The sequence below is a fragment of the Salmo salar genome, chromosome 03 (genome assembly GCF_965601325.2).
Source record: "Salmo salar chromosome 03, fSalSal1, whole genome shotgun sequence".
Lineage (NCBI taxonomy): Eukaryota > Metazoa > Chordata > Actinopteri > Salmoniformes > Salmonidae > Salmo > Salmo salar.
Genome location: NC_138293.1, coordinates 63593624 through 63613622, shown reverse-complemented (window position 1 = coordinate 63613622; position 19999 = coordinate 63593624). Strand labels below are relative to the sequence as shown.

At 44.2% G+C, this 19999-nt stretch overlaps 1 protein-coding gene across 2 annotated transcripts; it reads right to left on the bottom strand.

Annotated features, from left to right (window-relative positions):
* Positions 1–422: 422 nt before the first annotated feature.
* LOC106601045 (histone-lysine N-methyltransferase EZH1) lies at positions 423–19769 on the bottom strand. 2 transcript variants are annotated; one of them, XM_014192922.3, is made up of 20 exons: positions 19474–19769; positions 18185–18368; positions 17986–18111; positions 16569–16691; positions 13157–13274; positions 12673–12900; positions 11808–11910; positions 10907–11070; positions 8819–8910; positions 8508–8670; positions 6228–6400; positions 5058–5149; positions 4818–4846; positions 4568–4693; positions 3107–3285; positions 2770–2865; positions 2522–2603; positions 2328–2408; positions 2100–2231; positions 423–1990 (listed from the first exon to the last, which is right to left on the bottom strand). In XM_014192922.3, the coding sequence occupies exons 2-19, from the start codon at positions 18362–18364 to the stop codon at positions 2143–2145; spliced, it is 2244 nt and encodes a 747-aa protein (XP_014048397.1). In that variant the 5' UTR covers positions 18365–18368; positions 19474–19769; the 3' UTR covers positions 423–1990; positions 2100–2142. The 2 variants fall into 2 exon arrangements, with proteins under 2 accessions (XP_014048397.1, XP_014048396.1); XM_014192921.3 differs by having other exon boundaries at positions 2147–2231.
* Between the last annotated feature and the right edge of the window lie 230 nt (positions 19770–19999).

Here is a 19999-nt window from a genome sequence, read left to right as displayed (position 1 = left end):
TGAGGATACATTTAGGGTTGTGGTTGAGGTTAGGGGTAGTGTTGAACCAGGATGTGGACAAGAAGCTAGGGTTAGGGCTGTGGTTGAGGATACATTTAGGGTTGTGGTTGAAGCTAGGGGTAGTGTTGAACCAGGATGTGGACAAGAAGCTAGGGTTAGGGCTGTGGTTGAGGATACATTTAGGGTTGTGGTTGAGGTTAGGGGTAGTGTTGAACCAGGATGTGGACAAGAAGCTAGGGTTAGGGCTGTGGTTGAGGATACATTTAGGGTTGTGGTTGAGGTTAGGGTATGTTCAACCCTGACTCATCCTAGCCCCCCACCCCCCCCAAATAGCGCTCCCCCACTTCCACATTTAATCCCTGGAGGAAACCAGAATTATCTCTGACTGACAATGGTACTCAACGACAAGATGCATATTGTAATAATGTATAAAGATAAAAGTTTTATTTTCATAGGCATAAGTTGTACATAACGATAAATTCCATATTGTTTCAGTCACCTCCGTGCAGAAAGATCTCATCTTGTCATGGGTGTAAATGTTTTGGACTTAAGGATAAAATCCTGGGTGAATATCAGACCTGGATGTCAGTTCCACAATTCACTTTTATAAAGTGTGACAACATGATCAGATGGATGGTTATATGTACACAACATCCAGGTGGGGCACTTGAAAATTTAAATTGTCAAAAAACCTTATATTTCCTATTTTATTTTCCCGTGACGATTATAACCGTAAAATGGTTACCTGTAACACAGTCCTGTCCATTATATACAGTACAAACATCATAATGACAACCCTTCTCTTTCAGTTTAGATTCATTTGGCACTTACAGCTTTTTCAGGGAAGACTATAGTGTTCATGGTTCTTATATACGAATATAGTCTTTTTGGAGTTAGAAGAGCTGACGCTCATGTAAACTGAATGGCAAATTCTTCATAAAGTATACATATCACTGAGTACCAATGGCACAGGTGACTAGTTGTCAAACTAAAGGAGGAATGAGATCTCCCATCAACCACCACGTCAGAGTTCACATTCAGTTAGTCGGTTTCTCGTACGGTACGGCATATTTTTTGAAGAACATTGATATAAATGCACAGAAAGTTATTTCGCTATGTATGAAGGGGTGGTGTTGATGCTATAGCCACAGAGACAGGTCAGATACAGAGCTTTAGCATTATCATGAGTTTAGCATTGCCTCCAAAAGCTACCAGGAAGAGGCTTTTTCTGAGTAACAGCAAAGTTAGCAAGACAGGATACTGAGTTCCTCCATAGAGCTGCATTTGAAAATAAAAGCTAATTATCTTGCTAATGTGCTTACAGTTCATTTTAAACCAAAAGACAACACATGCGCTGTCTTGCACTGTTAATAGATACACTGTAGGCTAAAAGCTAGCATTGCTCATTGAGAGGACAAGCAATAGTTAATAGATGTGAGTACAGTAACAAAAATACAGAGAGAATAACACACAGCATGTTTTCCTGTTGAAAATAACAACAATGCCGTGAGGCTGATGGTACAGTATAAGCGATACATTGAATATATACTGTAGATAGTAGGTTTTGTTGCCATTCTAATTGCTTGTTTCGTTCCAGAAGCTTCACGTACACAGTTTCGCTAGGTGAGTGATAAAGCAGTGGGGAAGTGCGTCATACAGAGAGGAAGTGATATCACTGATGTGGTAGCACAAGGAAATTGTCACCAAGGGAGAAGAAAACCATTCAGCACTGTTGTCAATGGGGGACTAGTCAGTAACATAGATTGGGGATTGTAATTCTCCTCCATTACGGTGAATGTTTCACAGAGGCCAACAGAGCTTCTGTTTGTTGTGGTACTGTGGGGAGGAGCAGAAGCGTTACCAGGTGGCGGGGGAGGGGGTCAGTCAGCAAGGGGTCAGTGCGGGTGGTTGAAATGCAGCAGGTTAATGCTAGGCCACGTCGACCTCTCTCTCTATTCCCACATACTTCAGGGCATCATCCTGGCTGTACCTGTAAGGGGCAGGAGAGAGAGAGTCAGGACAGTGTGAAGGATCAGTGTAAAAAAAAATTGCAAGTCATCCCACAAATATCAGAGACAACCAAAGAAGGACTGCGATACCGTATTGTATCGAAGGCTCCAGTGTTCCCATGGCCACATGGCTCTACCTATAGTCGAAGAAGAGCTCCTCCCCCTGTAGGATAGCCCGTTTGGCAAAGATCCCGATGCGGTGGTCTCCATTCACCATGACCACTGCAACAACAACAGCCATCACATCACGGATTTGTACACGTCACCAAACCAAATCATCCCACAAAACAGGCGTTGAATTTTTCTATGTGATCCTACCCTTAGCGTAGCAGTTTGGGTTCACCGAGTGATTCGCAAATCGGATTTTATTCCCTTTCCTTGTGGCGTCCACGACAAAGTCTGTTGAGACATAACAGGAACAGTGTCGGCTCAGCGATCACAGAACACAGCGACTGTGATGTCCTTTAAAGGGTTAACTGTGCGTCATCAGAGTGTTGAAGAGTCATTATTACCATTGTTCAGGTTGAAGAGGAAGCTGGACATGTATTTGTCGTAGATCCTCCCCCGTCGGTCCGCCTCATCCTGCGAGATGAGCTGCAGACACAGACAGTTTCAGAGTGTGATGGTCAGACTAAATGTTTTATACATTAATACAAAGACGTTCATACAAACGCATACTGATACCGTATAAAACCCACGCCCAACTATACCCCATTACATGATAACGAAAGCTACGTTCAACAGTTTTATGTAGCCTCACCTCTCCACAGTACTCCGAGATGAACTCATTCTTCTGAACTGACTCTTTGATGAAGGTGCCCCACCCTGCCACATTTGAGGGGGCCAGCAGGAGGTGCTTGGAGAGGTCAGAGGTTAGAGGTCAGAGGTTAAAGTTGGCTGACATTTACATAAAATGACAAGACAACACCGGAATAATACAACTGTGCCTTTTATTCCTCAGCAAGTCATAAGCATGTTAATATGGGTTCTGACTCTGACCTGAATTCAGATACAGCACATCATCAGCTATCAAGCTACCTGTAAAACCAGCTTCTATTTTCTATTCCTTTGGACTGGAACATGACCCACTGGCCTACCTTCTTGAGCCCCCTTTGGATGCTGCAGTTCTTGCAGGAGACTACCTTGCTGTCCCAGTGGTCCGCGGCTCCACAAGTCATACACAGATCTGGGTCACATTCCCTCACCGCCAGGTAGCAGGGACACTGCTTGGTGTTGCACTGGGTCTTACAGCGGCAGCCTGGGAAACGGTTCTGGCCTGGAGAACATCATAACACCCCAGGGTAGTGTTCAGAGTCAGACAGGGGAACGTTCAGCGGAGAGGTTTATAGTCGCTTTTAGAAACAGCATAGAAACATACTGCGGTAACAGAGAGGCCGTATGAGTTATATGCCTCAGTGGACTAGAGAACTATTTTGTAACAGAATTCTCTGTGGCTGTGTGGCGAACGGCAACTGCATTTTCATTAATGAACGCTGCCTCAACGGTAAAAAATCTGCTGCTCTGTAATGTAACTCATCAATCACTGACCTCTGCTGGCAGCTATGCTGAAATACAGCTGTGCTGAGAGTAATGGAAAGCCTTCCGGGCAGAGGAAGAAGGAAAACGAGCAGCAGACAACTTAAATGTCCCTCTCCTCTCCAACAGGTTTAGCTGGAGGACAATACTCCATAACCAGAGTAGTAGCATTAGTCTTGTCTCTCCTCCTTCCTAAGTCTTCCTCCCTACAGTTTGTGTGGCCGTGTGTGTGCATCACCGAGCAGTGTTCAGTCATAGCGGTCTGTCTCGTATAAATGTAGGGATGGATGTTGTAGCTCAGGCACCGTGCCTGTCACATCTCTTTGATTCCTCTCCAGGGCTGTGGAGCTCAATCATAAAACCCTCCATATGCTGCTTCCTGTCAGAACCAGGGAAGGGGAGGGAGAACTGCATTTCTATTAGAACACAAAATGAGCCAAAGCTGTGAATTCAGAGCCAAGCTCTCTCTCAACATTCCTTCCTTCCGCCCTGTGGCCATTTGTGGAAGTGCGTGGGCCCAGCGGTTCTGGCTCCTTTCTCCTGGGATGAATGTGTCAGAGCATTGTGAACACGGCCCCATGCTGAACAGATGCCCATGCAGCTAACCAAACCCTGCCTGCCAGAGGACAGCTTATCCTGCGAACACACAGCGAGGAGTAGGATCGTCTTACACACTGTTCCACTGTCTATTATGGCCTGTCAAAAGGGCCTTTTTATCCACCGAGTAAAAGAGAGCTAGTCTTCAACAGAATTGTCCTGTGAACACATTCCTATTACAGAGTTGAGCTGTGAAACCTCTCGCTGTCAGTACAGGTAATTGTTGTACACATTTACCACAGCCAGTTTAGTGGAAGGAATGTTCAGTACGTGTTGAAATATGGCTGTTTTTACACTGATATGTCTTGGACTTCTGCAAATGGTCTCTCCGAGTTGGGAAGTGGTGTGTGTGTGTGTGTGTGTGTGTGTGTGTGTTAGGACATGGTGGTAGCAGTGGATGCGTGTTTGGGTAAGGTGACACTCACACTCGTGCTCACACTGGCAGAACTTCTCACAGAAATTCTGGGTCATCACACAGGGACAGGAGCTGTCACATGGGTGGTCCGGGTGGTCACATGGCTGGTAGTTGTACACCTGATTGGATGAGTTATCTAGAGAGGACAAAGGCTTTAATTATACAATGAGCAGATACATCATTCTTAATTAGTGTATAAGAAATGCATTTGACAATGTTAATTTGACTATTTCAATACTTCAGTCAAGTGAAGAACTCACCTTTCTTGAGCTGTATCTTTGCCCATAACCTACAGAAAGAAATGAAAAACACTTTCAATAATCATGTCTATTTCTGTAGAAAGGTATTTGAAAAAGAGCAGTTACTTTCATTTTCTGCACGGTTTAATCTTTTTCTCCCACTGATCTGTGTATCAGGGTCCATTCTCACTACATTCCTATGAGGTCATGCTGCAACAGGGACTGGGAGTGCGTGAGCGTAAAAGTCGGCGGCCATCTTGCCTGTGCTTCCTCTTCTTCTTCTGAGGGGAGTTGCCACCATCCTCCAACGGAACACGATGGATCAGGACCTCTTTCACAGCAAACTCATACACCTGAAGAAGAGAGGGAACACACACATTAAACACACACATGCAGGCCTATTTGTCCACGCATTCACTACACGCATACACACAGATATGAGGCAACTATACACAGCTATGCAGAATGTTGTGTGGTTCTGGAATTGGTCCCACTGTGTAGTTGAGTGTCTCTCAAATTAAGCTGGGAAGCGCATCGCTGTATGTGATTACTCCATAAAACACCCGGCCCTCTCCTCCCCTATCAGAACCCACCACCATCTCAGCGTAATGCGCACACACACACACACACACACACACACACCTCCCCGCCATCCCACTCCCCACACACACCCGCAAAGCCCCAAACCACTTCTGCCTGCCAAAACCAGATTTGGCTTCCTCCCTAAAACAGACAGACACACATTACGCAGAGGGAGGGACTGGGAAGCTCGTAGCAGCGGTGTTTCTATCCAGCCAAACCACAGGCTCTCTGAGGGGTAACAGGGCCATGCTATAGAGTCACACTGGCGTTGTGTTGGGGGCCGGGTTGCTGCTGCAGGGGGCAAAGCTACTTTGCGATGTCTGTGGCGGATCTCTGTCGTCGCGCTTTGCCCTCTTTGTTTCTCGGTCTTTGTCTCTCTGTTTTGTTTTGGAGGATTTGAACGTGTCTCTCAATAGCTTTGTAAATCTGATCAGAGGGCCTAATATGTTCCCCATACAATACTCCCATAACACCCCCATAGTAGAGACACATAACATCCCCACAATACCTCAGCTCGGAAGGGATCCGTTTGCTATAAGCCGTCTGAGCCCGGAGACCGTAACAGAGTCTCTGAGAATAACAAAGATGTCATGTACATTTCGTAAAAGTCCTAATTTATGACTCGGCGTGTTGTTTACATTCCATTTGTAATCATCCCAATTTCCCACACAGTATTATGTGTTACGACACTTGTATCAATGCCAACACACTATAACACAGTCACAGCACCACTTCGTACTAGTCTGTAATGTGTTTCGGTCATTTGCGTGTTGTCCAGGAGACTTGCTTTAACTGGCGTATCAATAGAGTATATGAACATCCGGTGGGTGTAGGATCTTGGTGGTTCACCTGTTTGCAGGTCTTGGTGCTGATGAGGCGAGCGATGGAGCAGAAGTTGTTGTAGTAGGTTCCGTGCAGCACTCTGAACAGAGACTCCTCAGCCCCACTCCACTGGACAGGAGGTTCCACCTGCTCCTCCCCCGGACACAGCTTGGTGGGGGTCTGACAGCGAGAGTTGCTCTCTGACCGGACGCAAAAACACACACATGCGCACGCACACAGACACACGCACAGAGGGGGGGGGGGGGGGGGATTTGAGACTCATGCACATACTACCCACTGCCAAAGGCAGAGAGCAACATGTTGCTTGGCAACAGGTTCAAGGCTGTGTTACTGTGACCACATGCTATGACTGGGGAACGCTTATTAGTCCGCTCATCAATCTGTTTTTACACATGATTTGAGCTAGAGGGGACGGCCGCTGGGCCACCAGCTTCAGTCGTCTGTCTTCAACATGAAGAGCTGCAGTGACATCACAGTACAGATATTAGTTCCTTCCAAACTGAATGCAAGAGAGAGACAGCAGAGAGAGTGAGTGAATGATTAAGACAGAGAAAATGAGAGCCTGAGGAGATTGTGCTTTCTCCCTCCCACTGTTCTCCACATGAATCTGTCAACAGAAAGAGGAAACCAGGGGGAGAGGCTGAGTGAAGAATCTATTGGTTTTGGAGCTGAAAACCGTGGTTGGGTTCTTGTGTTTGGAGAGCGAGTGAATGGTTTAAAAAAATAAAATCTTCTTCGGCCAATGTTCTCTTTTCTGATGTACTGCATTCAGCACACATGAACCACTCTGGCAGATGAGCATCATGGGGAACTTAGTCGAGCCATTCTGTCATTAATACACTGAGGTATGACAGATATACTGTAGTACCATAGCAGCTGAGGCATTAGTCTTCTCCCACCTAAAAAGATAGGAAGCTGGTAGTCTCCTATTCATGGTAGCATGTTTCGTCACAATATTGTTTTGAACGTTCGTTTTGGACTGATGCCCAACTGAGCATCCTACTCAATGTATTGTCAATGAGCGCTGATGAAAATGTACTCAAAAGTGCCCCAGCTAGCACAGTGGATCTGGGCAGATTCCGACTGAGAGTCCGCCTTCGCCAGTATTGCTTATGGCTAGGATGCGGGGATTGAGCTCGGGCCGATTCCGGTGAGAGTTATCTGGTCCAAATGTATTACTTGGGGCCTCGGGCCAATTGACGCTACTCTTTGGCAGATGATTACACGGGCTCCTTTATAGAATTAATATTTCATTATTTATTTTTCCATATTTTCTCATTGTTTCTGTGATCAAAAAATACAATTAACATTTAATTAAAATTCTTTATGAGTCCTGTGTAGTATTTTAGTATTTTGATACTTATGCAAGGCAATTGATAAGCATTAAAAACTTTGTGGATGGAGCTTCCCGAGTGGTGCAGCGGTCTAAGACACGGCATCGTAGTGCAGACTGCGTTGCTACAGGCATCGTCCGAGTTAGGGGAGGGTTTGGCCGGCCGGGATGTCCTTGTCCCATCGCGCTGTAGCGACTCCCATGGCGGGCCAGGCGCATGCATGCTGACACGGTCACCAGACACAATTTTTTTTTTTTGTGGATGGGTATAATTTGTATGTATAAAATGTATAATAGTAATATTTCAAATTACTAAAATCGGGTAATTTTGTATACATTTATTCACATTTGCATCGGGCTGCTTCTGCGGGGATTCTGGTAAGATGCCGGCAAAGTCGGTTGAATTCTGGTAGATGGAAACGGCCCGATGTACTTGGGCCAATTCTGGGCAGTCATTCATTCTGATTCCGGGCCGAGTCCGACACCGGGCCAATTCAATCAGTTCCGGACGCCTGGAAGAGGACCGCTTCCTCATTGCTAGCTGGGGAATTACAGTGGCTTAGAAATACAATGCAACTAAAAAAGAAGGCAAATAAAGAAAAACCTTTTGTCATAATTTTGATGTCGCCAGATTGACTTTAGATGCATGATGCGATCGAGTGACGAAGGTGCAACCTATGAATAGTACTTTAGAAGCTAGTCTTTCCCATACTTGTCTCTTAAAGTACTTACGGACCAGACAGACTAACATGAACATCGGCCGTGCGCAGTGGGTGGCCGTCCTATCGCCTCTGACCCCAGAACATCGGTCGTCATTTTCTGTTCATTTTCCAACGGTTCTACATGTTGAATCGCCACCGTTTGTCGACACCCAGCAGGTGCTCTACTGCGCACCGCTGACGTTTGTGTTGGTCTGTCTTGTCCCTTATAATGCTAGTGTTTCCCCAAGCTACCTGAGGAGCTGGTGGTCTCGTGGTCACTATCCACCTCCTTGGCCTCCTCAGTGGTGCCTGACGGGCCAGGGCAGCTGGAGCTGGGAGGGCGTGGCTGTCGCCGCCGCCGCCGGGACCTCTGGGAGCGGGGCATCTCCTGATCCGCAAACTCTTTGGCCCCTTTCTTTAGAGGGAGAGAGGAAGAGAGGGACAGAAATGAAGAGATAGGAGAGTGTTAAAGAAGGGATGAATGGATCAGAGTGTCATCATTGGCTTGTCTGTCTGTTGTCGGGCAGTTAAACACAGAGGACATGTAGAGGATCTGAGCACACCTGTAGCAGAAAGCAGTCCAGACCACAGGGCTCTGTCTCCATGCGAATCTCCTTGCTCTTCCTTTTGTAAACATTGGGCGTAGCGTGAAAAGCTGGAAAGACACATACTATTAGTATACTGATAGTAACAATATACTGTATGTTAGTAGAACTAATACTAGGGATGTAAAACATTCTGCCTGCTGCACAGACCCTATGGACACTATAGTCTAGAGCGCCTGGTTAAATTGTGCTTAGGAGCATATCAATTCTCTCCATGGTTAGAGTAGGAAGAAATATATGTCATTGTTGTAAAAATGTGTGTCTGCTACATGTACTATTATCATATATTAAAATATTGAATTACTTTGACATATTTAATTAGGTTACATTATGCTAATTTCCCAATGGTGGACAGAATGTGTTACTACATTACACATAGTAACATTTTTAACCACACAAGAATTGCAGGAAATACACATCTTTTTTATCTCAGATGGGTGATGTTAGTATTACAGTTTATAGTCATCAGGATCTCACAAAATCGATTGCTTAAAACAGATCAATACCCATACTTGCGTTCTAAATAGTAGGCATTTTGGGTATGCAAAAATAGAACGTTTTATAGTATTTTAAATGTTGAATGCTTTAAATGCCAGGATGTCATAGTAATTTGGGGTTTTCATCTAGTAGAATTCGCTGCACACCATTGAGGAAGAGAATCATTTTGAGACCAACGTGTGTTTGACAACAGCTGATAATCAGATATTTTGGACACTGCCACTGTTTTTGTCATACACGCCAGTCCTTAGTGGGACTTAGAACGCAGCTGTCATTTTCAGACCACGGTGGCTAGAAAAGAATTGAGCGCTCTGGCATTACATGAATTAATGGATTTGAGGGTTAAGCTATCATTCAAATGAAAGCCAACCTCTATTGCTATTGGAAACCGATGATGAGGTGGTGTTTTGTTGAAATTATCCAGTCCAAAAAGTGTTTCCTTTTCCGCTTTGGCCATCTACCAAAATCATTTTCTCACAGAGAAATACGTTGATAAATGGCTACGACAGGTTGTCATCATTCGACATATATATGTTGTATACCCAAGTTCATTGAGGTTCGTCTGGTAGAAGAGTGCTAATGGTACATATCACCACGGTTATTGTCCCAGTTCTATTGAGTTCAATACGATATCGATGTGAGTGATTAATATGCGTGCGCTATTGATTACAGTAGGACAAGCTAATCAATTGCATTCTTGAGTGACCGCTCGGTAAATATTAGTACGTGTGCAGTTTGTAAGGTGCTAATTTAGGGAAAGGGGGATACCTAGTCAGTTGTCCAACTGAATGTATTCAACTGAAATGTGTCTTCCGCATTTAACCCAACCCCTCTGAATCAGAGAGGTGTGGGGGGCTGCCTTAATCGACATCCACGTCTTCAGTGCCCGGGGAACAGTGGGTTAACTGCCTTGCTCAGGGGCAGAACGGCAGATTTTTACCCTGTCAGCTCGGGGATTTGATCCAGCAACCTTTCGGTTACTGGCCCAACGCACTAACCATTTAGCAAAATACAAGTATTCTGAACATGTGTGTAGGGTGTAACTTTTATGTATTGGTCTTCAAAATATCACAAGTATTTCAGCATATTGATTATGAATTTGGACATTTAAAACCCGTGTTTTGACACTCGGCCATAAATCAAAAAGCCATGACAATAGGAAGCAGCAACAGTGTCATTTTCAACGTTTTTCAAGGAATACAAACGGTACTTTTAAAATTATTTTAAAACTGAATTCTACTTTATCAGGTAAAAACTACTGAATGAGCCCAAAAACATGCTACGATTCATTGATTTTGATGATATTAGTGAACTCGTGAAAATATGTTTGTCCTGGCTAGTAATAATGCATTTATTATAACACTAGAGATGTGTTGATTCCAAGAGAGTCCGAGTGAGACAGAGAGAAAAAAGAAAAACAAAAATCGAGGAAAAGCCACATGTTGACAGATGTCAATAGGTTAAAAACACAGAGAGTTAGAGAGAGAGAGAGAGTTAGAGAGAGATACAGAAACTGAAAGAAAAGAGTAAACCCATAGGACACATTACGGTGGAGGAAGCAGTCGTATTTGAAGCAGCGCCTGCAGAACAGCGTATGGAAGGAGTGTAGGGACTGCTCCCGCTGGACAGACTTGGCGAACGGCCCGTCTATGTTAGGGGTGCAGAGGGGGGGCAGCTTTACCGGGCTGGGGGGCTCCAGGAGGTCCTTGTACCTAGGGAGGTGTCATTTGGGGAAGAAGGGGATAAAACAAAACATAGCCTTACCATGCATAATATAACTTTGTATTAGGATTGTATTTTGTATGAGCATGGTATATGGCATGATATACAGTAGAAGTGGGAAACTACAGTAAGTAGCTGTATTCTGACTCAAGTAGGCCTATGCCAGGGGTAGGCAACTAGATTCAGCCGTTGGACGATTTTTGTCGGAGCGGATGGTTGGGGGGCCGGAACATAATTCTAATAATTTGTACATTGCAAATAGACCACAACTAAGCCCAAAAAGAAATTGCATTTGGAAATAACAATAATTTCATACCTTGATTACATTGAGACACGATCAAGTCAAATTTTATTTTTGTGGGAATACTTGGGAACAGATTTCCTAAATGAAACAAATATTTTGTTGAATTCCTGGTGATTTTACAGTCCTTTTCTTTTTTACGAAAAACAAAACATCATTATTCTTTGTTTTACTAAAAGCTTTGGGGGGCCCTGTTGCCGACCCCTGGCCTATGCTCATTTGCAGGTGGATTTGGATGAGAGTGTTTAGTTTGCGGTATTTTATAAGAAAAAGGCCTTTCAGACGGGGATGGAACAACTTTTCATTTGAGTGTGAGAAGAGAAGGCAGAGAGCATTATTAGCATGTCCCTGCGAGCTCCCATCTCCATGGTGAACACTAAGCAACGCTCGGCTAAGCACAGCACAGTTGTTGGGCACTTTTCTTACTTTTCCTTCAGCTCCTCCGTCGTACCCTTGTAGGGGAACATTGAGGCGATGGCCGTGAATATCTTATCATGCGGGATCTTCTTTTTGGCAGCCAAATCCCTCACTAAGGAAGGTAGTGAGAAGAAAAGCAAAGAGAAGATAATTAGCAACTCAACCACCCCTTTTCTAGTTCCAAATTCCCATTGAGATGTAATTGTATTTGCACTTTTTGCCATGTAAGCAATCATATTGGAACGATAGCAAAGTCCCGAGCCTATTGAGAAGGACTGTTTGTCCATGTGCTCTGTGTATTGAGAGAGTACCAATGGGTGTTTATCATACTGATGTGTTCTGACACTGAGTGACAGTGTCTGATGCCACAGTATCTCTCTATGTGAGTGTCACCCCCCCCACCAGTTCCCATAATCCCTGGTGCTCTCTATGTGCCAGAGGTCAAAGGGCCTTGTAACCAGAACCTGGTCGTGTTGTATTGGTGTTATGACCAAACATGTTACCCCATCCACCCTGTCTGTCCCTGGGACAGTCTCTATGTAAACAATGTCAGGCAGTGCCACTGTGCTGGGACAGAGCGACCTGCTGGCTCCTGTACAACATGGGGTACAGTACAGTCACAGTGATCAACCTGACCTGTACCCGCTGTTCTCTCATGCCACTGGTAAGAGTAGGAGGACAAGTCTATAGCAAATACAAATAAGCATGCACTTTCACTTCAGATAGTCCAGCATAGTAAAACCAGTGACTCTCATATAGAAAACAGCACGTATTGCCTTTTGTTAGATAAGCATCCAATCACATCTAGGAGATATGAACAACTGTGTTAATTGTGGTTACATCTTTCAGTCAAAAGACTCTGGAGGACACTTACCCTCTATGACACTCCTCCTCTTCCTCCTGAAGAAGGCTGTGGGCCCCACCTTGGCCTCCTCAGTCCCTTCCCCATTGCTCTTCCTCACCCCTGTCTCCTCCTCCTCTTTCCCCCCTTTCTCCTCCGCCGCCTCCTCCTCCTCCTCCTCCTCTTCCTCTTCCTGGTCTGAGTACTGGCTCAAGGCCTCCACCAACTCTTTAAAGATCTCGTCGTTGATGAACCCTCCCTCTGGGAGACAAACCACACAGTCAACATGTCAGCACCTACTGATGACATCAGGCAATATACGTCAGCACATATCCCCTAAACAATTAAGATTGCCCCAGCAGCACACAGCAACGCACGTACTGTACCGATGACATCCTGGAGCACGCCTAACCCCCACGTCTTCAATAATATAACTCCGTGATAGATCAGGCTGACAGTGTGCATAATCGAAACAGGACAGAAAGGATGATATCCCTAGTCTAGGTAGGTAGGTCACCTCTGTCTCCATGGACACCGTCATAGTTGTCGATGAGCTCCTCCAGGAAGGCCTCGTCCTGCTCCAACACCTCGTCTCCCATGTAGGGGATGTTATGGAGGAACGTCTCATCCTCCACCTAGAAAACATTATTATTATTTTTTTTATTTTTTTAACTAGGCAAGTGAGTTAAGAACAAATTCTTATTTACAATTACGGCCTACCTCGGCCAAACCTGGACGACGCTGGGCCAATCGTGCGCCGCCCTATGGATGTGATGCAGGTTCTTTATTTTGACTATTTTCTACATTGTAGAATAATAGTGAAGGCATCAAAACTATGAAATAACACATATGGAATCATATAGTAACCAAAAAAGTATTAAACAAATACAAATATATTTTATATTTGAGATTCTTCAAATAGCCACCCTTTGCCTTGATGACAGCTTTGCACACTCTTGGTATTCTCTCAAACAGCTTCACCTGGAATGCTTTTCCAACAGTATTGAAGGAGTTCCCACATATGCTGAGCACTTGTTGGCTGCTTTTCCTTCACTCTGCAGTCCGACTCATCCCAAACCATCTCAATTTGGTTGAGGTCGGGTGATTGTGGAGGCCAGGTCATCTGATGCAGCACTCCATCACTCTCCTTCTTGATAAAATACAGTGGGGGAAAAAAGTATTTGATCCCCTGCTGATTTTGTACGTTTGCCCACTGACAAAGAAAGGATCAGTCTATAATTTTAATGGTAGGTTTATTTGAACAGTGAGAGACAGAATAACAACAAAAATATCCAGAAAAACGCATGTCAAAAATGTTATAAATTGATTTGCATTGTAATGAGGGAAATAAGTATTTGACCCCCTCTCAATCAGAAAGATTTCTGGCTCCCAGGTGTCTTTTATACAGGTAACGAGCTGAGATTAGGAGCACACTCTTAAAGGGAGTGCTCCTAAACGCAGCTTGTTACATGTAAAAAAAGACACCTGTCCACAGAAGCAATCAATAAATCAGATTCCAAACTCTCCACCATGGCCAAGACCAAAGAGCTCTCCAAGGATGTCAGGGACAAAATTGTAGACCTACACAAGGCTGGAATGGACTACAAGACCATCACCAAGCAGCTTGGTGAGAAGGTGACAACATTTGCTGCGATTATTCGCAAATGGAAGAAACACAAAAGAACTGTCAATATCCCTCGGCCTGGGGCTCCATGCAAGATCTCACCTCGTGGAGTTGCAATGATCATGAGAACGGTGAGGAATCAGCCCAGAACTACACGGGAGGATCTTGTCAATGATCTCAAGGCAGCTGGAACCATAGTCACCAAGAAAACAACTGGTAACACACTACGCTGTGAAGGACTGAAATCCTGCAGCGCCCGCAAGGTCCCCCTGCTCCAGAAAGCACATATACATGCCCGTCTGAAGTTTGCCAATGAACATCTGAATGACTCAGAGGACAACTGGTGAAAGTGTTGTGGTCAGATGAGACCAAAATGGAGCTCTTTGACATCAACTCAACTCGCCGTGTTTGGAGGAGGGGGAATGCTGCCTATGACCCCAAGAACACCATCTCCACCGTCAAACATGGAGGTGGAAACATTATGCTTTGGGGGTGTTTTTCTGCTAAGGGGACAGGACAACTTCACTGCATCAAAGGGACGATGGACGGGGCCATGTACCGTCAAATCTTGGGTGAGAACCTCCTTCCCTCAGCCAGGGCATTGAAAATGGGTCGTGGATGGGTATTCCAGCATGACAATGACCCAAAACACACGGCCAAGGCAACAAAGGAGTGGCTCAAGAAGAAGCACATTAAGGTCCTGCAGTGGCCTAGCCAGTCTCCAGACCTTAATCCCATAGAAAATCTGTGGAGGGAGCTGAAGGTTCCAGTTGCCAAACGTCAGCCTCGAAACCTTAATGACTTGGAGAAGATCTGCAAAGAGGAATGGGACAAAATCCCACCTGAGATGTGTACAAACCTGGTGGCCAACTACAAGAAACGTCTGACCTCTGTGATTGCCAACAAGGGTTTTGCCACCAAGTACTAAGTCATGTTTTGCAGAGGGGTCAAATACTTATTTCCCTCATTAAAATGCAAATCATTTTATAACATTTTTGACATGTGTTTTTCTGGATTTTTTTGTTGTTGTTATTCTGTCTCTCACTGTTCAAATAAACCTACTATTAAAATTATAGACTGATCATTTCTTTGTAAGTGGGTAAACATACAAAATCAGCAGGGGATCAAATACTTTTTCCCCCCACTGTAGCCCTTACACAGCCTGGAGGTGTGTTGGGTCATTGTCCTGTTGAAAAACAAATGATAGTCCAACGAAGCCCAAACCAGATGGGATGGCATATTGCTGCAGAATGCTGTGGTAGCCATGCTTTTTAAAAGCACCCCCCACACCAAAACACCTCCTCCTCAATGCTTTACGGTGGGAAATACACATGCGAAAATCATCCGTTCACCCACACTGCGTCTCACAAAGACATGACGGTTGGATACAAAAATCTCCAATTTGGACTCTAGATCAAAGGACAAATTTCCACCGGTCTAATGTCCATTGCTCGTGTTTCTTGGCCCAAGCAAGTTTCTTCTTCTTATTGGTGTCCTTTAGTAGTGGTTTCTTTGTAGCAATTTCACCATGAAGGCCTGATTCACACAGTCTCCTGTGAACAGTTGACGTTGAGATGTGTCTGTTGCTCGAACTCTGTGAAGCATTTATTTGGGCAGAAATGTCTGATGCTGGTAACTCTAATGAACATATCCTCTGCAGCAGAGGTAACTTTGGGTCTTCCTTTCCTGCGGCGGTCCTCATGAGAGCCAGTTTCATCATAGCGCTTGATGGTTTTTGCGACTGCACTTGAAGGATCTTTCAAAGTTGTTGAAAATGTTCCGTATTGACTGACCTTCATGTCTTAAAGTAATGATGGACTGTCATTTCTCTTTGCTTATTTGAGCTGTTCTTGCCATAATATGGACTTGGTCTTTTACCAAATAGGGCTATCTTCTGTATACCCCCCTACCTTGTCACAACACAACTGATTGGCTCAAACACATTAAGGAAAGAATTTCAAAAGAATTACTTTTAAGAAGGCACACCTGTTAATTAAAATGCATTCCAGGTGACTACCTCATGAAGCTGGTTGAGAGAATGCCAAGAGTGTGCAAAGCTGTCATCAAGGCAAAGGGTGGGTATTTGAAGAATCTCAAATATAAAATCTATTTAGATTTGTTTAACACTTTTTTGGTTACTATATGATTCCATATGCGTTATTTCATAGTTTTGATGCCTTCACTATTATTCTACAATGTAGAAAATAGTCAAAATAAAGAAAAACCCTTGAATGAGTAGGTGTTCTAAAACCTTTGACCGGTAGTGTATACTGAATGTGTGTGTGTTGTCGGGAAAGCCCCATACCATGAAGTTCTGCTGCAGAGGGGACCAGGAGTACATGAAGGGGATTCCTGCCACGGTCGTCAGGGGCCGCATGGCAACCGCCTGAGCTTTAAACGCTGGGAAGCCAAACTCCACCATGCACAACTGTGATTGGACCAGAGACAGATGGGTGAGTATGACAAAGGAGGACAGACCAGCACTGGATTATAACCAACAGGTAGGCTACTATTACCCAAATCAATAAAGACAATGCAATATCCACTGACACTACTCTGAAATGAACTAGGAAACAAATACCAAGACACTAGAGAAGAGCATAGTGAGAGTTTCAGGAATACAAGATGCTGCTCTGTCTGCCTCCAGGCTGTTTTCATCATAGGTTCTGAGAAAGTTTAGTTATTGACCTCAGTAAGGCAGCCTCATGAACCCTTTTTTGGCAGCTCAGCATCTCCCTGAAAAGGGATGAAACATCACGGTCCTGTCGGCCTGATGGGAGAGCAGACCCTGGCCTCGTTAGTGAGGCAGGAGTCAGAATGGGCTATAAAGGGCTAGTTATTGGCCAAAATGTAGTTTTCCCCTTAAATACACATACACAAAAGTAAATCTTCTTCATGAGATGGCCATAAATAATAACTGGTAGTGCTGCAAAAATGTTGAAAGGTCTAGAACTAACCTTATAAATTGCCGAGGTGTACTCCCCTTTGAGGACACAAACTCAAGTACATAGCACAAATATTATGAAAAATCTGATATCATTTTTTTCCTATTCAACAAAAGTGGCACAATAGGGCTTGGAATTACTGAAATGCTTTCTAAATATAGTAACAGTCAAATTATAAACGACACTGTAAGATTTCACCTTTCTTATAACTCTAAAATAAATGTGATCATACACACATTCTCTGGGCAAACCAGAGACACCGTTCAAATGTGTGCAGACCAACAATGTCTACAACTCCTGGATTGCTGGTGCTCTGTATTGGCCATTGAGAGGCTTTGAAGCCACCGGTCGGCCATATTGGCACTCCCCAGTAGGAGCAGTCCTCCATAGGAATGAAAGGAATTCTAAAGTATTTCAATTAAATGTATCGAAGACAAAATGACATGCATTTAAGTATTTGCTGCAGAGTCGTTACAACCTCATATTTAAGCACTAAGTGATTTTGTCCATCTGTGACCAAGAGAAAGTGGACTTGTTTCAATTCTACAAAATTATTTTGGATTTTTTCCTGTTGAAACTAGAAATCCATCTGTGAACATCAATGCGAGATGAAACTGCTATTGTTGCATCTGCTAGGCTCTCCCGTTTCATAAGAGCTATTGCAAGCGCAGCTACGAGGTTCACTGGCACAGGAAATCGTTGCTTTGTCTGGATAGGCCAGAAAATGTGATGTGTCGCCTCCTACTGTATGTCTCTCTATCCTTTTGTCTCTCTCACCTTTTTGCCGGGTAGCGCTCCACCTGGGGTAGACAGGGGAACTGACTGGATCCTCAGCTTGGACCACTCCTCGTTCAGAAGGTTGGTACGTTCCTCTATCTTCTGCCGGTTGGACATGAACAAGGCCTGGAAAAGACAGGAAATGTAAGAAGAGTTTGTAATACCTATACACACAATCTCTCCCTCTCATTATCCTTACCTTGACCTCCTCTGCGTTTTTAAAGCGTTTCAGCTGACGGAGGCGCATGTACTCAGACTTCACCCTCTTCCTCCACTCCAACAGGCTTCGGGAGGGTATGTTGGAGGCAGGACAAGGTGTTGGGGTTGGGATCAGGGCCGGGACTGGGTCTGAGACAGGGGCCTCTGGGGCCTTCTCCATGGTCCTGCACAATGATAGAAATGACTGGAGTTACTGGCACTGACACAAAGACGAAACACATGGAAGTGCCCTGGTCAATCATGCTAAAGAACACTTTTCTATTTCACCAATTCTTAAGGGTCAATTTTTGTGTTGTTAGAAGTAGTGTTAAAGGAGGATATCACTGTTCGTGTGAATGTGGTGTGTGAATTGGTTGTGCCTAACTCCAAAAATACCTTTTACTTGGATCTGGAATGTGATAACATCAATGGCAATTGGAAAAGTAATTTTCCAAGAGCTTCCCGTAAGAGAAGTGATTCAGCCCCCCACCACACACACACACACACACACACACACACACACACACACACACACACACACACACACACACACACACACACACACACACACACACACGAATGACTCAAACTTCTGCATGCTTGTGCGTGAGCGAACCACCGCCCCCTTCTGTTCAAAAGTACCAAGGACTGCATTAAAAAGGCTTTTAAAAAAACACCTTCCAGTGCATCCTGGTCAGCGCTATAATGTGCCATTCGTAATCTTATCATGTGGGACTAGAACAACGGAATCATACAATAATAATAATAAAGTAAAACCTATAATAAGGTGAAACCTCAAGCACGTCTAACTTGTCATATACCCAGACTAAATGGCAGTCTGAAAAACACGTTCTCCCCTACACATACAACATCAGTAAAAGTGGGCGTTTCTCTTCTGAAAACCAATATGAAAACAGAGCAGCTAAGTGCGTAGTACACTTTTCCAGGATTTCATAACCTCTTCTGCAGAATTCTATAACCCTATCCCACAAAAATGCTGTGGGATTGGTGAGAAGCAACATAAATGTGGCGCTGCGTAAAGGCTTTTCGTTTTCAGGGCAAATGAGTCGTATTAACCGTACCAGACATTAGCCTTAGAATCCTACACCCTTAGAATCCAACACCAACAGTCGATAACAGAAGTCACATACGTTGATGCATCGCCTATCCATTTCAATTATGTTAGTTTTACGCCCAACCAACAACATTATAATGTGATATTTCTAATGCGCTTCTCTGGGATGCTCGCACACATGTTCAGTTTTGATACAGTGTCGCAGTTAGAAATACCTTTAAGGATCCTCGTGTCCTCTTATCTGTAGCGACTTGAGCTCGCCACTAAAGCGTTCAACTCCCCGTTTGAAATCCACCATAAAATACGGATTTCTTCGCTACAGACGCGGAGTAAATAATAGGGTCCGTGTATTTGTGTTCACACGCCGATGGGATCCGAAGATTCCTATGTCGTCCGCAAGCATGCTGAAATTGAAGTTGTACAGTTAAAAGCTGCGCACTTCACTGGCTCAGTTAGAGAGTGACGTCTTTATTATGATCACTCTGTGCTTGGTAGCTGGACTGGGGTAAAACGCGTGCGACTTGAAAGTATATGGACATTTGGATAGCCCACATGTAGTTTATGAATGATTCTACGCGCTAGGGCTACACGCCTACTATAAGGCTACTACTAACGTTATTAATACTATCAGAATACTATTACTATAAGTCAACTATTACATATGCGACTAAGCTACTAATAACTAGTGGATAATACTCATTTATCAAAATGCTACAGTTGATAGGTAGTCATAATAATGAT

Bases quoted from the DNA above. Each gene is read 5' to 3' on its own strand.
- LOC106601045 (XM_014192921.3), bottom strand. From the start codon at position 18,364: ATGGAGAAGGCCCCAGAGGCCCCTGTCTCAGACCCAGTCCCGGCCCTG. The intron at 8,911-10,906 runs GTAATGTGTCCT...GTGTCTTTCCAG, and splicing joins ATACGACTGCTTCCTCCACC to CTTTTCACGCTACGCCCAAT. The intron at 2,409-2,521 runs GTAATAATGACT...ATGTCTCAACAG, and splicing joins CCTCTTCAACCTGAACAATG to ACTTTGTCGTGGACGCCACA.